Below are 15,588 nucleotides of genomic sequence, written 5' to 3' on the forward strand. Positions count from 1 at the left end.
TGATTGCCACGGAGAATGAAGAGGTATTGGGATACCAGATCTTGAGCTTGAGGAAACGTAGATCCTGCATGATGGAATAGAGTGTTTTTGCTAAGGATTTTTTGAAGAATTTCACTAACTTAAGACCCGTCCATTTTACACCAAACCTTAATCGTTGGAGTCGTCAGATGTTAAGTTACTTTTGAGAACCTTATTTTTTGCCACTAAGCCGTTTTAGACCTATGTTAGCTCACCAAGCCGTCAGTCGTTGCTCCCCGCACAACAGTGACGATGCATGTATGCAGCGCACCACTTTTCTATTGAATATGACGTGCAGTGTGTGTGCTCAGCTCTACTACGTCACCAGCTGGCTCACAATGATAAGAACGAGTGGGCTTTGTTCCACTTGTACCAGCAACTTGCTACCATGCCCCATAACACACATCCTCATACAACCAGTACTCAGCCATCTTGGGTCAACGACATGATGGCCCACGTCGAACCTGATCGAGTTTCAGAATTCTCTACATCTGGGACTGGGGATGATGTCTCTGTATTCTGGGAACCTGATTCGTCATACACGACAGACCCTTTTGTCTTCCCTGCACTGTCGCTTCCGCCTCCGTCTGGACAGTGCCCAACACCTCCATCTCCCACTCCTACCAAGCTCAGTACTGATGCATTACGTGCATCTGAATCACCACCTCCATTGACTGCCGGCAATGAGGAGAAGAAGTCATATCCATCTCGTGCGAAATACGGAGGTGCTGCACTCGAGCACCTCGCGAGAGTCGTTAGCGAGCGCAACCCATATGCTGCAAAACACACCCACAAGACGAAGGCCTGGAAAGACATCCATGAAGCTATGAAAAAGCAAGGTTACTTCCGAAACACTTCGTATGCAGGTGTCCGCAACAAGATGACACAGCTTCTCAAGTATCAAGATGTAAGTATGTGAAGCTTTCAATTATAGCATGCTCACACAAATGTCAATATCAAGGACCCAGACTCGGTTCCCAGCATTAATAGCACACTGTCCCAGTCACAGAAGACTGTCCTTGCGGCACTTTTAGATAGGATCTCCGAAAATCAGAGATCTGCCGCTATGCAGAATGATGAACAGAAGGACACCAAGAGGAAGGCAAGTGTTATCAGCCAATGTATTACTTTGCAGCACTTACAAGATCCTATTAGAAAGCTGAAGCCGATCGAGTAGGTGGCGAGGTGATACGAACACAAGCTACTCGCAACGCTCGCAAGCAGAAGCTTGCTGATGTCAATATTGACTCTGACAACAACTCTGACAAGGAGAATATCTCTCCTTATTGTGTGCCCGTACAGCTGTCTCCACCTGGTGCTCCCACTACTAAGCGCATCCGTCGCGAGAAAATGGGCACTGAATGGCAATCGGTCCTTGATGTTATCAAGCATGGTGAGGAGATACGAAGCAAGCAAAATGATGCTGTCATCGAGGAAATGAAGGCTTGTACTGCTGTTCTCGAGAGAACTTCCAAGCGCTACTTGGAGGCAGTAACACATGTGAAGCAGTAGATGCTTGTGACTTTGTTGTTGACTGTCAACTCCCCATTCCCACTATCATAACTTATGTACATCATGTAGCATTGGTATATACCCGTGTAGACTGCACATAATCAAGGATGAAAGTATTCATGCAATTCTGGTGGCTGACAATTGAAAAACTGCGAAACTTGGTTAAACCGTAAACAGTTGACTGCGTTTGTAAGAATGACAGTGGTGCGATACTGGGTTCCAATGGGAGAAGAAAAAATGTGCATCTTCCAGTGTGCATTGAGTACTGGCCACATGTTCGCAACAATACCAAATCCATGCTCGACTTCTATCCGCACAGCCCCCATGGCTGCATTGAACCGCTGTTCCTCTTCCGTGCGATTTCCGGGACCTGAAAATGGGCTTATCATTTGTGGACTGACACCATACGCAGCATCTCCGAAGAGCTGCAAATAATGATCCTCCATAGGAGTATGCTCATCAGTGCCATCACGCACAGCATATTCCTTGCAACTAGTCATGAGCCCACTTTCCGATAGCAGAAAGGCATCATTGCGTTGTCCTTCAACAGGCCCATATAGATGACCAAACATCCCATTCGGCAACATCACAGCCTGAAACTTGAGTGCATGGTATTTTTTATGACCATTATATGCCTGCCGTTGCCAGTGAGACGGCCGACAGATGCGCCGTATGGTGCAGTCAATAAAACCCCAAATTCCAGTCAAAGGTGCACCACTTTCATGGACTGCCCTCGCATACTTCTCCAAGTTAGGTCGGGAGAGCAGATGCTCTTGATCAAAATCCAGGAGGTGCCCCCATTTTTCGTCAATGAAAATGATGACCCAGTTGACTATTTCAGATATTCCAGCAGCAGAACGGTCAAATTTAGATACGAGCTCATACAGGTCACCAGCTGAGCGTAAGCGAGCACAAGTGAGGCACAAAGCTTCGATTGCGGTGAACTTGTGTCCCATGTCCGTTCTGATCTCGTCAGGGAGGCGCAAAGCTTGAGCGAGTTCAAGCAATTCTGATGCAGTCATCCTTGATGGCATAGTATCACACATTAACTGCGACTCGCTGGATCTGATGCAGTAATGCTCACTGAAATTGCCACAATGATTCTCGATCTCGCATGGACCTCAAGTAAGTTTCGGATATGCGCTCACCCCCCTGATGGGGGCGTGGCCGTCCTTTGTCTTCGGCATCTTCTTCATGCTGTCTCTTGACTCTCAACGCCAGGCGAGTCAAGGACACTGGATCCGAGCTGTTCTGTGATATTGCCGTGACAGCAACAGTGTGGATAAATTTGGTGGAAAAAGTTTGAAGGGCCAGGAATGGTTGAACAGGCTGTTGTTGTTGGTTGTTCATGTTCGACGAGGACTCGGCGGATGCAGTACTAGTGGTCAGCGTAACATAAGATTCGGACGGAACAGTCAGTTGTAATTTAATTTGGTATTTCCGACTCGACATTTTGCATCAAGTGGAGTATCATTTTACATTTAGGAAATCTCAAATTTTCCTTAGCAAAAACACTCTAATGAGTTGGAGAAGGTCGATCGAGTATAAATGCGGGACACCCCCCGATCGGCCGAGTCCCCGAGGCAAAGGTACCGTGTGCGACGCTTATAACCGCGGGGTATGAATGTGGGAATGCCAAATATTGACTCACCTCTTCCGAGTCTTCTCTCAGTCCGTTTTCTGAGACTGAGAGTACGTCCCTTCCTGCCCACGTTTACGCTAACGTGATTATAACTTAGCTTGATCACACTAGGTCTAGGTACACCAATATAGTCCGTTCTACGAGACTGAGGTCAGATCACATTATCTAGATCTTAAAATGATCAGTAATGCATCAACCTGACGATCGATCGAGAGCGCATACATATTGCCCATGGATATCGCCACATACTACTAGTATGATTATATCCGCCCTCTGCCGCCCTGACTGCATCCCGAAGTTGAAAGCCACCTTTGGGGCACCATTTACGACCCTTACATCCGTTGCATTGTCTGAGAAGGCATCATGGGCAAGTACGAGGACGAGCTCGACTCGTGGCTAACGTGTCCTACCGAACACAACTCCTCCAAACTCACTGGGAGCAATGGATATCTTGGCATTGCATAGGGTCTTGGATTGTGGGGTCGCCTCTCACAGATTGAGGCTTGAACGCTTGAACACCGATGATAAAACGTTGTGTCCATACCGTTGGACAACTTCCATTCACGCTCTGAACTGGCGGATTGTGTTCTGGAAGGCCTTAGATGAACCACCATACAACCGTGTTTCCTTCTCTGGGACCGACGATTACGCCTGCAACTTATCCAATAAAGCTCTTGAAGTACACTAGACTTCTAGGCCGAGGAAGAACTCATACCCCGAGCTCGACACGCCCAGGTATTTTCATGGCGCCAATTAAACTATTGCGTCGTGCTTTCAGACTTTCTGATCGCCGCCTGCTTTTGTGAAAGGCGTGCGTACATCTCCACTCGAGGTTTTTTTCCGATAAACTTTCACACTGACACGATTCGATGCGCAAAACGTTCTTGAAAAATTGGCATGACTGAAAGCCACAGATTGCATACATAAATTCGTCTACATTGAGCCCACTTGTGTGCTGCATCAGGGAAGTTATACATAGCATGAACAAACCGTGGGAAACAAGGAGCAAAGTAGAAGGTGGATTGAACGACCGGCGATATCTAGCGTGATTGAGCATACCTCCACATAGTTTCCGTCAATATCATCCCAATGTTGACGATGTATGTGACCAGCCAGAGCGCAGTGACGACGCGGCAGATCACGCTTGGAGAGGAAAAGCCTGCTATCAACATCGCTGGGGGCGAAATGTATCAGGGACCAGAAGAGAGCCTCAAATGATGAAATAACTCACCAAATATGAAACCATGTAGGGAGCAGGCGACGAAGAACATGGGGGCGACTATTGACAACAGGTAGGACAACACGAAGTAACCGCCTAGCTTAAGTTGCTGATCACATTTAGGTCAGTCGGCGCAAGCGGTATGACGAGAATGATCCTCACCTGTTGAGTCCAGTGCCGATCGGTGTGCAGCCAGCGTATCATGCCTGAGCCAGATGTCAACATCGCGATCACGGCGAGCATGAGCGATAAAATGAGTAGACAGTAAGGAGCGGGTGTTGTATAGTCAAAGTACGGTACAGGAGAGCCCGTACTGACGAAAACAACACTTGTGGCGAGGATGACGCTTGCCTTCAATGTGGGGGCATGTCAGCGTCGGCTAGAGCTCGTAGCGCGCCCGGAGTTAGATAGCTTACTGTGGTAATAGTGCTGGTCAGGATAGAGCATGACCGGCCCCTAACGGTTTCGAACCCTTGCTTTGATTGTAGGGACTTCCAATGATCTTCAAGATCTTGGCGCCCAAACGCCAAAAAACAGAGTACCCTCATTAAGAGGGACGTGCGATGAAGGGCTTCGGGAAGGGGTTGTTCTTCAGCAAGTGCTCTTGCATCAGCGGTTATGGCATATAACTTGAAAAGCAAGCATAGTTCAGCGATACAGCAAGGATTCCAAAGTTTTGAAAGTGCACCTCAGTGGAATAGAGTGAGGCCATGGAGTCAAATGAGATAGTGAAGATGAATTACTGCTCATACTGAGAACAGATTTTATAAGCGAATGAAGGCTCACGCTCACGAGGCATCGAGTGTGTAGTAACCTAACTTGGATAGAGTTATGGCGCATTCGTATATTTCCTATATATGGTCATAGCATCGGCATATATGACGAGCTCGGAGCCTATCTGCGGCTCGCAAGTCCTCCACGCAAACCTTCGCGATGCACCTTCCTAGCGAACAACCGCAGACTACCAAGGCGGATAAAGTGGTGGCGGCGGTCACCACAACCCTTATCACCCTTCCCCCCAATTGGCGAACACGTGTCTGAATTCGTTAGTATGGAACATAATTGAATTGTTGGCAGACAATTTTTATACGACCAATCACGTCGCGCGCACAAAGTAATGTCCATTGTCACGTCGCATCAGCGAGCTTCATCCCAATTGTTTTGTGCGCTCACGATGATTTCTAGAAAGAAGATTCAAACTTTCGAAATCGCGTGAAAATTGCTGCCAACTCTGAAATCTGAACGTTGATGTACATGTAACACCCCAGGGTGTGCCAAGCTTTCAAGTGGGATTAGATCTCCGTGTTATGCATTACTAAATAGTTACAACTTCGCTAACTTAACACCGCACAGAAATATATCTGTTTATTCCTCTTGGCCATTGGCAGTACTAGTAGTGCGCCGCAGTCTTGCTCGGATTCATCCAGCATGAGACTCTAGCGTGTCCGGGCTCGATTCCAGCAGTGACACGGACACGGATTCCAATATATCCGACTCGGAGTCTGCGTCTAGACAACTCTGGGACTGAAGCAGACGACGAGCCCGACTCTGATGATGATTTTGTGGCCCCACAGCCACAGATCCGCCGTCTCGTGTGCAAGTTTATCCTGGACCCTTATTGCGTTACCAGATGCGGCTGGTCGGTTGATCTTGGCCTTGGGCGCATGGTGCTGCCGTAGTAGTAGTAGTATGAGTCACAGAATCACATCATGATCCTGCGCCACTGATAGTTGTACTCACCTTCGGAGGAAAATCCATGCATGCTGTGTGATACGTTGCTCGATCATGATGTGAACATTAATAACGCACTGGATTGGACGCCAATATTAATCCATGCGAAACCGTAAGTCCCGACCTCTGTCATTAATAGCACTTACCTGCCCGTTATTAGATAACGTTTGTTTTTAGTCCGGGACTTTCGGACTGTTCCGATTTATTAATGTCCAGCATTAATGTTTCTGCTCAGAGACGCCATATCAATCGGTTCGGAACGAAGGAGTCTCGGTGAGTAGGTTCTCCCAACCGTAAACTACCCTGCCGGTGGGTCACGGTTACCGTATGAAGCTGGCCGGTCCTCAGACGCAGTTGCAGTCGTGCAATGGAACATTTACTCCCACTCGAGCGGTATATAGGCTCAGCAGTATAATCATAAACAAACCAAGAAGGTCAGCGCGGTTGGGGTAGCGGTAACCCCCTGACGAGAACTGTCGCAGGTTCGAAACCGCTACAATCCCCGCTATCCTAGCGTTCCTCTTGCCCTAGCTAACAGACCCTTATCCTGGGAGACAAGTGCCTGCAGCGGGTGCGAAAACGTGGTCTGCCTCCCGATGGTCTGCTGGACGCTCTGGCTTGGGCTTCGCTTATCCAAGCCAGCCACTATGTTCTTAAGGATTCGAACCGTAGCAGATATCGAGGCCATGCCTTGAATACAGGCAGCACGTCAGCAATAAAATGGATGTGAAAGCTTTTTATTATAATCTAATCCATGCATTTGTATTCATTCTTACCTTCCAAATGTCTTACAGGGGTCTTGAGAATATAGGATCACCGGTGGTCCTCTATCATGAGATTGCACGACTACAAAGGTTTGCTGAACGCTGGTCCGGATTGAGGATCGAATATAATCAGGCCTGACGCCAACGGTGGACTTCGAACCTGTTGTACACTGCTATGATTGCCTCTAAGCCTAATCAATCGTGAGACTCAAGAGAGCACTGCAGTAGGTCGGCGGATGAGAGAGGCTTCCAGGCTGCTAGTTATCAATAAAGTTGTCCATTAATAATCATACTCATACTTGTTCTTTTCATCACAAGGTTGCGATCCATCAAAGCGACTAAAAAAATTATGGATATACAGTATCGAGCTTCGATCTCAATCAACTACCCCCATAAGATGAACCATTTCCAGGAAGCCCACGAGTCTCCAGGTCTTTCCCATCGAGTGCTTCCTGGATCATCGAAATCGTGCTCTCCAAACTCCGGCGCCTCGTCGAGGGACTTGTCATCGTCGTCCCAAGCGAAGCCTGCCGACCATGCCTGCCCTTGAATGGCGTGTTGAATGGGGTCCGCGGAGAACCAATCTGTCCACTGCTCAGGGGACTGGTTAAGGACGTCAGTGATCCAGACGACATGGAAGTATCCAATCCAGGGCTGGCTCCACCCGGAGACACAGGGGAGTCGACGGTGTCTGCTGGGGTCGTCGGTAGCGACCCAGATTGAGCCAGGAAAGCCTTTGCCTCTTCGGCATCAAAAAGTTCTGGAGGAAGGCGTTCATTCTCGATGTCTGACTTCCGCCTGTAGAAAGACGCGATGAACACCGAGAGCGTGTGCAGGGAAAGAAGTTGTACGTACGCGTCCTCGAAGCCGGAAATCGCATCCTTAATGCCCTCTGTGCCCAACGCTAGCGTGCCGTATGGCAACTTGCTAGAACCAGATATACTCTTGAGCTCCGAAACTTTCTCCGACTCCTCTCTGCACCAGATTTGTCAGACTAGCGCGACGTGTAGACAAGGATCCCATACCGGAGCAGAGCAAACACGCGCGCCATCCGTCCAACTGCAAGGATCTTATTTTTGATGATCTTTCTTCTCGCTTCTTCTTCGTGGTGGGTTACTTGTGAAACAATATTTTCCTCGTCAGACTCCTCGAGTTCTTCTTTGCTGCAAGTGTTTAGCACAGCAACAAGCATATCCGTGACTATATGTGCCGCTCAGTTCTGGGTGGATGCTCTAATAAGCTCCGTGAACGTACTTTTCTCTCCCACAAAGGGCAAACTCCATGTAAACACATCCATGAAGTTAGGTAGCCAGTACGGATGAGGCGTGCAGTTAAACTGCCGAATGTTCATCACGTTGCTCTCGTACTTCAAGACGGCGGCTTTGTTGTTGTACACGTCGAGGTAGTTGGGAGCAGAAAAGATCGTCATGACAGAAGGAAAACCTGTGGTTTTTGTCTTCCGGTACATGCGATATCTTTTGAGAGACTACATGAGTAAAATGAACGGCCGTACATTCAAAACATACCCGGCGTCTTGCGCTTCGTGTGCGCGAATGATCGAAAGAAGATTATTTCGCTCTAAGAACTGACAGGCAGCTTGGTAACTGCATGCCGAAGATTAATCGCTGTACATCGAGCACTCGAGATGACTCACGTGAAGAAGTAGGAACAACCCCGGACGTGATTATGAACGAAGCTTTCGTTCATCTTCTCTTGCCCAAAGTCTTCGACAGGATCCGACCACAGAATGTCGCACATCAGCCCGTGTGTCGGAGGCTCGCGGAACCGGTCAATCTAAACGCGATATAAATGAACATGGCGTCATGGGAGATCCGCGAATGGACGTACCGCTCTGATGTCATCCAAAGTGTTCAGCTCTGGTGAAAGACCGCCGTGGATGCATAGGAATTGCTTGTTCATGACGGCAGCAAGGGGAAGTGCACAAAAGGAATCCATGCAAGCGTCATAGATGCGCTCTGAGTACTTGTGTTTACCTAAATGACGTTAGCTATGGCGGAATCATTTAGAGATGGAGTGACTGAAACATACATTCAAGTTTGAAAGTGAAATAATCTGTAAGATGCCGACATTCATGATTGCCACGGAGAAGGAAGAGGGTATCGGGATACCAGATCTTGAGGGACCATAGATATAGAACGCACTGTATGGTGGGATGAGTTGGAGAAGGTCGAGTATGAATGCGGGACACACCTCTATACTGAAGTATCCCCGATCAACGTAATCCCCGAGGAAAAGGTACCGTGTGTCCGCTGGACTGCCGCCAACTTCGAACAGTTTCATGAGGTCATACTGGAAAGATGATCAGCATCAGCAATGCATCAGCTTGACGAACAATTGAGAGCGCATACATATTGACCATGGATATCGCCACAAACTAAGTGAGAAGGTCGGTTGGCATGGAGTGACCACTGGCAGACGACAAGCACACTCACCTGTGATTGGCGCGTCGACCTGCAGGACATTAGGCTCCGCACGAAGGAGTGCAGTTGCCTTGTCTAAAATCCATATCGCCTGATCCTCGGTGACACGACCTTCGCGGTAAAAGTGGTTCTTGAGGAACGCTACGTCAGGTTTGGTGGGATCTTGTCTGGAGAAAAACTGGGCATCTGTCGGGACGCCCATAGCTGGTGCTTGCACCTGCAATGAGAGCCTCAGCGGGCGGTTAAAATGAGGAACTGATGACGCGAGCGCACATCTTTGACGACCCGCTCTTGTGTACTGATTGTGTTGCCATCTTCCAGTACGTGCTGAGTGAAGTCGATATCTGGCGGCGGCTTCTTGTGCTGGATCTGCTCAATTGCACGGTCGACATGAGCTTGTGCGATGTGCATGATGACAAGAATTGAGGAAGATATCGGTCGCACACGGATAGAAGGGAGTGCAAGTGAGACGCTCAGTGGCGGTGACTGGAGAGAAAATACCCCTGGGCCCACAGCTTCAAAGTTTTAACACGAAGACTCGGAAGTGTCTATTATTATTGTGGTCAAGCTACAGCACACACTACTGCGGAAATAGCTAATGGGGGCCACGCCTATCGTCCATCTCCTGTACAATGTAGTGTATCATGAACCGAAGTACACGCTCAGAACATGTTTTGCAACGTGGAAACCTAATAACGACACAACATAGCTCGCAAATAGCGGTAATAATGGGGCCAGCAATATTTCGGAGCGTATCAAGAATGGTAGAGCTGAATGTGAAGAAAGAAATCAGCGGCAAAATGGAAGAGAAGACTTGCATACCACTTAGTCCAAGGTACACTCCGTAGATATACTGAGCAAACCTGTTGGTGAAATCAATGTTGAAAGGACAATTTAGGTGGCGTGAATTCCAAGACTTGCCCTGCAAGATACAAGGTATTGCCAACAAGGAGGCAAACCCAGTTATCCTTTAACACTACGGGAAGGAGGAACAGTTGCGCTAAATAAAGTGTCAGATACAAGGGGAAAAATGCATTCGTATGAACGTCGAAAGCATATGCCCATTCGACTGAAGAGTCTGTAGGTGATGAATGAGAGGAAGGTGATACCAACACCCGGTTGGAGAAGAACCTATGAAGGAAAATGATGTGTTAGCATCACACCTTAGAAGAGGAGGGTGACGAACCAAAGAAAAGTCGCACTCAGTACACCGACAAGGAGGTAATCTCGCAGTATCATCACAAATGCTAATCGCACCGCCTGCAGTGGGGAATACGAATACACAATAGACCATGCTACTGCAGCAACTGAACGACATCGAATACATTGTGAATAACTTCTGAATATAGATTGCATGGACGAATCTCACCGAAGAGGCTTGCAAATAGCAGAATTAAGATTGCCGGGTCATCTCTTGCCCAGGTGTTCTTGGTCTCTACAGTAAACACATAAACATTGGCTTCAGACCAAGATCTATTGACGTACGCTTGTGGTAGTACACGTTTCGATAACTAATAGTCAGATGTCAACGGGCCATAATTGTGTTAATATTTCAGGAGTTGGCTCACACTCTCTTGGGTGCCAGACAGAGATAAGACAGCTGCCAAAAGGCCAGCTCAAAGTCCTGCAGATCCAATCCATCTCAGCACGTCTACCCAAAGCCTAACAGCATGCACTTCACACCATTTGCTGGAACCTATGCAACCGTCGAAACATCAATGGCACACGATTGGAGACAGACATGGGAGTGCCAGATAAATTGTGATTAGGATATGATGGAGATGTTAAAGGAAGTATTGGCATGTCTGTACCAACTCGGGGGCGTCGGAAACGAGTGCGAGATGAAGACACTTTGGATAGAAATTTGATAAATGGGCGACTGAGGCGATGACAAAGTAGAAGGGCTGATCGGAATCGGGTTCGGAATACTTGTTGATGATTTGTAAGCGCGTTTCAAGTGCACGCTGCAATATTTGCGCTGAGGCAAGGGTCATGCAATATTTACAATGTTTTTCAATATACTGGCGTATCTAGCAACAAAATAAAACTGTTGTCTTGCATCTATTCCAAGACAGCGAATTGAACTGTGCTGCTACCTGCTTGACATAGATATCAGTGTTCGATGTCTCCACCGAGGCCGACACCTAGGTACATAGTTGGGATCGGCGTGACAGAATGCGGGGGCGTTGCAGGAATAGATGTGGCGTATGGGAAGGGGTCCCTTTAAGAGGACGTTATTTTAGTTGTTTCTAGTCTGATGGAATCGACACGTCCAGATGTTGATTTGACAGCAAAACGCTGAATGGAAGGGCAGAACACCTTGAGCTGAATTAAGCCTTTCGAGCAGTCGAACAAAAAGGAGGCTCCTGGAACAGAACCACGCCTTTCAGGAATGGCTAGCTACCGGCCCTCTCCGGTCCTCAGTATTCGGCTGCCAAGAAGCCTCGCCAAGCGCAGACCACAAGATTGCAACCAAGTTCTTTGATGGTAACGAGCATCCAAAAGTGATTGTATCCGCGTCTTGTATGGGCAAGATGATGACATTTATTGTTCCAGGACATTGCGAGTCCTCCAGAGCCATATATTGATCGGGGGTGCGGCACAGCTCTGATGAGTTGCATTGCACTAATAATTCTGCTGCGGAAGCAGAGTCAAAAGCAGTCATAGTCATCCAACTTCCAGTGCGCGATGTCATGAAACACTGCAGTTTGACTATTCCATGAGGAATGTCCAAGGACGTGGTAAATTGTGCACACCCCAGACCTGGACAAGGTGAACCGACTCTATATATGTATGAGAGCCATCAGATCCAAACGAAATCATACCAGTTATATACCACATATGTCAGAATCGTTATCGTCGAGTCTTAACATCAACAATGTCAATGAAAGGTAGTCTCTGCCACCTCTCCAGGTGCTCGGACAATAATACTCATGTGCCACGACACCTGAGACTATGATGCAATGATTAACTTGTTCACCGCGGAATCAGTGATGTATATGGACAACTTTGTGCAAGACGGGTCTCGACTCTCAACCTCGGCGGGGAGCGGGCGGGAATCGAAATTTAGGTCGGAGCTGGGAGGTTCTCCTCGGCCAACTTGGGAACACATTTCTGTCGTCAGTTCATTACTCTTCTCGTCCGTGCCATGGTGGAAGATGAAACTGAAGTTCTAGACTGGGGAAACGAGGAGGAAGACCGGGGAACTTCGGAGCAGGATCCAAGTCTCGCCGCCGAGGACGCAGAAGATGCTGTGTCGCTTGGAGGTGACGAGGACGACGAATTTCTGACCTACCAGCCTCGCGTTTCACAGGGCGCTCCTCAGCGCACACAGTCTCCTTCAAAGGCTGTTAATCACCCTGAAAAAAATCAGGAGATATCAGTTTTTGGCGTCAACGCTCGGGGCAAGGCTCCTGAGCATGATAGGCCCAAGACGCCAGCAAGGACTCCTCAGGAAACACAGACGGTTCCTGAACCATCTCCAGCCCTCAAACGCCAGCTATCGTTTGGAAAACTTACTCATGCTCTTCCTCCCAAACCAATAGTGTCTTCAGTTCCATTTATGCATCCTTCCGATCCATCCATCATTGAAGCTACAGCCATGGCGGCTCGCGTCGACCGGGACAAGAAAAATGGCATTGTCGTCGTCTCCAAGTCTACGACATTTGAATCAGGGGATATACTTCCCCCAGATTGGGAGGTTAGACACCCGAGAAATGGCCCAGGTGTCTATTATTATAATTCTCGCACCAAGGAATCGACCTGGACGCGTCCTGGCAGCTCACCGCCTGCTCGTGATCGGCGCGTTGTTGACGAACCCCGGGATATCGTTGTTATCAGCAAGACTGATGATTCTTTGACCTCCCGTATAGGCCGGTCAAATGCTAGTACCATTTTATCCTATGATGATCGCCATTACCGCCCAGGAGAAAGTACTCGGCGGGATGAGCGACTGCCAGTACAATCCTATGGTAGTCAAAATGATTCTTTCTTGGCATCCAACAGAGCCAATGGAGAACGGTCCCTTTCGCCGCCTCCACGCCACCATGCAGATGACCGCGTTCTGTCTTCTCGTCGCCAGCGGTCGCCTTCAGCCAACGGGGACCAGAATAGGGGCAGAGCATCCACAAAGGACGCTGTACGTCCCGGCTCACCTATAGCAGATGTAGACCGCGTTTGGGTAGCACCTCGAGTTCCGTCGCCTGTCGATCGGCCAGAGTCACGCGAAGGGAAACACCGTGAAGCCGAGCAACCTTCTCACAAAGAACGCGAGCGTCGCGAGACTCCTCGCGACGCCGACAGAATGTCGACAACAAGTACGTTATCTACATCATCCCCTAACCTCATCCCTCGTCGGTGTATCTGCTCCTCCTGGGGTACAGGGCGCAATGCCTTTGCTGCGTCCCGCACAACCTCGAGAGTTGAGCTGCGCAGTACCATATTTCGTTCTTTTGTATTCGACTTCTTCCTCGCATGGACACACGGACGCTCATCATGGATCCCTATCTTCTTCCTCCTTTTCCCCCTATCCTTATATCTATCCTCCTCTTTTTTTTGTTTTCTCCTTTGTTATTCTCTAGGACCCAGATCGCCTGTCAGTCACAGTCGTGAAATTCGATATCCGCCCACATTGCCGCCCTCGAACGATCCCGACATCTCGCGCAATGAGTTGTCGTCCGCAGCGAGGCAGAACAGTCGCTTCATTCAAGTGCCTTCTGCCCACATGGACCAACGAATTCTAGATCTACCTGACAAGCCCTCGCGAGAACCGCGCCATCAAGCCAGGTCACTTAGCGCAGATGGGACTCGGTCTCGTCATCGAACAAGTGATCGCCATAAAGCTGATGCAAGAGCTCACGAAAGCCCGGACATTGCGCCTCAGACGTTGCCCCAAGCTCCGCAGGAGCAGTTGGTACCCCCCCACCCCATCACCCCCAATCGAACGTACGTATTCTTCACCCATCCACTCTTCCTTCCTCATGCCAACGTCGTCTGCCATTCGCGTGCATCTCTCGCTTGTTCAGGCTCTCGAAAACGGGTGCCTTTGCCACCGCAACGTGACAGTTTCCAGGAAGGCTCGCGTGGCAGAGCGGATGTCGGGTACCGCTCGCCACCGTCTGCCACTCGTGATAGTGCCCCGGCTTCTCGGTTGATCACCAATGATGCACGCATTCCTTCGGGCCCGCGCCTGTCTCCTTTGGAGACCTCAAGAGACCTCAAATCCTCCGACGCCAGAGGCTCTCGGCAAGCACATTCTAGATCTGCGCCTCATTCGAATTCTCAGACAGAGACCTATGCTCATAATGAGTCTAGGGATAAACGAGGCAAAGATCATATGGATGTTGATGATCCTTCTCCCTCCAGTGTCGTCAAGTCTACCGAACCTTCTCGACAGCTTGTGAACAGTCAGCGCTATCGAGAGGATCGCGACGGCTCCGCTCCTAAACGTCCTCGGGCAATGATGGATGATGTTGAGATGCCTGCACGACGGAGATCTCCAGGTAGGCACTTGTACCACTTCCTTCATTTACGTGAAATAAAGTGGATATAGATCGCTCTCCCAAACTGTCGCGTTCTGAATGGAAAGAGCCTCGTCGCACAATACACGAAGATGTCTCTCGAGCTGCGCCCTCGCGGGATGAAAGGCGTGCGCCTGTTGAATCATCGACTCGGACTTCGGTTGGTATCTTTTTGATGTCTTCTGTTGAGTTTTTAAATTTGGATTTACAGCGCGATACCTCTCGTCGTCATGTTGATATGTCAAGGCCGCCTCCTAGTGCTCCAACGCCAAAGCTTTCTGGAACAAACAGCATGCCAATTGGTGGTAGAGGCAACCGCTTTGGTGGTTCTGCGTCAATTTCACCGCATCCACCGCTATCGTCTGCGCCTTTCCTGCCTCCAGCGAGTTCCGCTTCACGGCGAGGTGCCCATGTGTCTGGAAGTAATGCGCAGCCTGTTGTTTCTCACCCTGTTCGTCCACCTACTGTTGCGACTGACAACCACGATCGACCAGTATGTTTTACATGCATGTCATTGTGACCACTGTTCCTTACTTGCACCCATAGCCCCATCTGGATATTGTCTACGACAGAGAGCGTTCAACCAAGATTTCCGCTGATCAACGTCGGCAAACAGAGCGCGTAGTGTCACCTGTACGTTCTCTTTTGTGTGGAAATAAATTGAGGCCTTACAAGTCTATGTTACAGCTCCTTCCGCGCAAGCCTGTCTCTGTGCCTGATCCACTTGCGAATGCGCCTATCA

General features: G+C 49.0%; 6 protein-coding genes across 6 annotated transcripts; 2 read left to right on the plus strand and 4 right to left on the minus strand.

Annotated features, from left to right (window-relative positions):
• Positions 1-727: 727 nt before the first annotated feature.
• On the plus strand, positions 728-1,482 carry DFJ58DRAFT_607903 (uncharacterized protein; the record flags this gene model as incomplete). The annotated part of the gene is made up of 3 exons (XM_041380836.1): positions 728-925; positions 980-1,124; positions 1,178-1,482. Coding segments are annotated over 3 exons (648 nt in total), but the record flags the coding sequence as incomplete, so codon positions are not given.
• Positions 1,483-2,111: 629 nt separating this feature from the next.
• On the minus strand, positions 2,112-2,697 carry DFJ58DRAFT_611020 (uncharacterized protein; the record flags this gene model as incomplete). The annotated part of the gene is made up of 2 exons (XM_041380884.1): positions 2,112-2,553; positions 2,615-2,697. Coding segments are annotated over 2 exons (525 nt in total), but the record flags the coding sequence as incomplete, so codon positions are not given.
• A 1,515-nt stretch (positions 2,698-4,212) lies between these two features.
• On the minus strand, positions 4,213-5,103 carry DFJ58DRAFT_746583 (uncharacterized protein; the record flags this gene model as incomplete). Its single annotated transcript, XM_041387475.1, has 5 exons — positions 4,213-4,346; positions 4,404-4,500; positions 4,554-4,742; positions 4,808-5,020; positions 5,080-5,103. The coding sequence occupies 5 exons, from the start codon at positions 5,101-5,103 to the stop codon at positions 4,213-4,215; spliced, it is 657 nt and encodes a 218-aa protein (XP_041242503.1).
• A 2,115-nt stretch (positions 5,104-7,218) lies between these two features.
• Positions 7,219-9,854, minus strand: DFJ58DRAFT_449447 (Metallo-dependent phosphatase-like protein). Its single transcript, XM_041380455.1, has 12 exons — positions 9,601-9,854; positions 9,340-9,544; positions 9,256-9,281; positions 9,098-9,196; positions 8,936-9,047; positions 8,735-8,880; positions 8,541-8,680; positions 8,413-8,490; positions 8,141-8,361; positions 7,912-8,086; positions 7,742-7,861; positions 7,219-7,684 (listed from the first exon to the last, which is right to left on the minus strand). The coding sequence occupies exons 1-12, from the start codon at positions 9,736-9,738 to the stop codon at positions 7,267-7,269; spliced, it is 1,878 nt and encodes a 625-aa protein (XP_041242504.1). The 5' UTR covers positions 9,739-9,854; the 3' UTR covers positions 7,219-7,266.
• An 8-nt stretch (positions 9,855-9,862) lies between these two features.
• DFJ58DRAFT_794677 (UNC-50) lies at positions 9,863-11,223 on the minus strand. The gene is made up of 8 exons (XM_041390467.1): positions 11,011-11,223; positions 10,896-10,951; positions 10,813-10,838; positions 10,697-10,762; positions 10,514-10,634; positions 10,249-10,458; positions 10,150-10,190; positions 9,863-10,097 (listed from the first exon to the last, which is right to left on the minus strand). The coding sequence occupies exons 1-8, from the start codon at positions 11,128-11,130 to the stop codon at positions 9,970-9,972; spliced, it is 768 nt and encodes a 255-aa protein (XP_041242505.1). The 5' UTR covers positions 11,131-11,223; the 3' UTR covers positions 9,863-9,969.
• A 1,252-nt stretch (positions 11,224-12,475) lies between these two features.
• DFJ58DRAFT_662380 (uncharacterized protein) lies at positions 12,476-13,129 on the plus strand (the record flags this gene model as incomplete). The annotated part of the gene is made up of 1 exon (XM_041382296.1): positions 12,476-13,129. A coding segment is annotated over one exon (654 nt), but the record flags the coding sequence as incomplete, so codon positions are not given.
• Between the last annotated feature and the right edge of the window lie 2,459 nt (positions 13,130-15,588).

Source organism: Suillus subalutaceus, assembly GCF_016647625.1.
Source record: "Suillus subalutaceus strain FC151 chromosome Unknown DFJ58scaffold_73, whole genome shotgun sequence".
NCBI lineage: Eukaryota > Fungi > Basidiomycota > Agaricomycetes > Boletales > Suillaceae > Suillus > Suillus subalutaceus.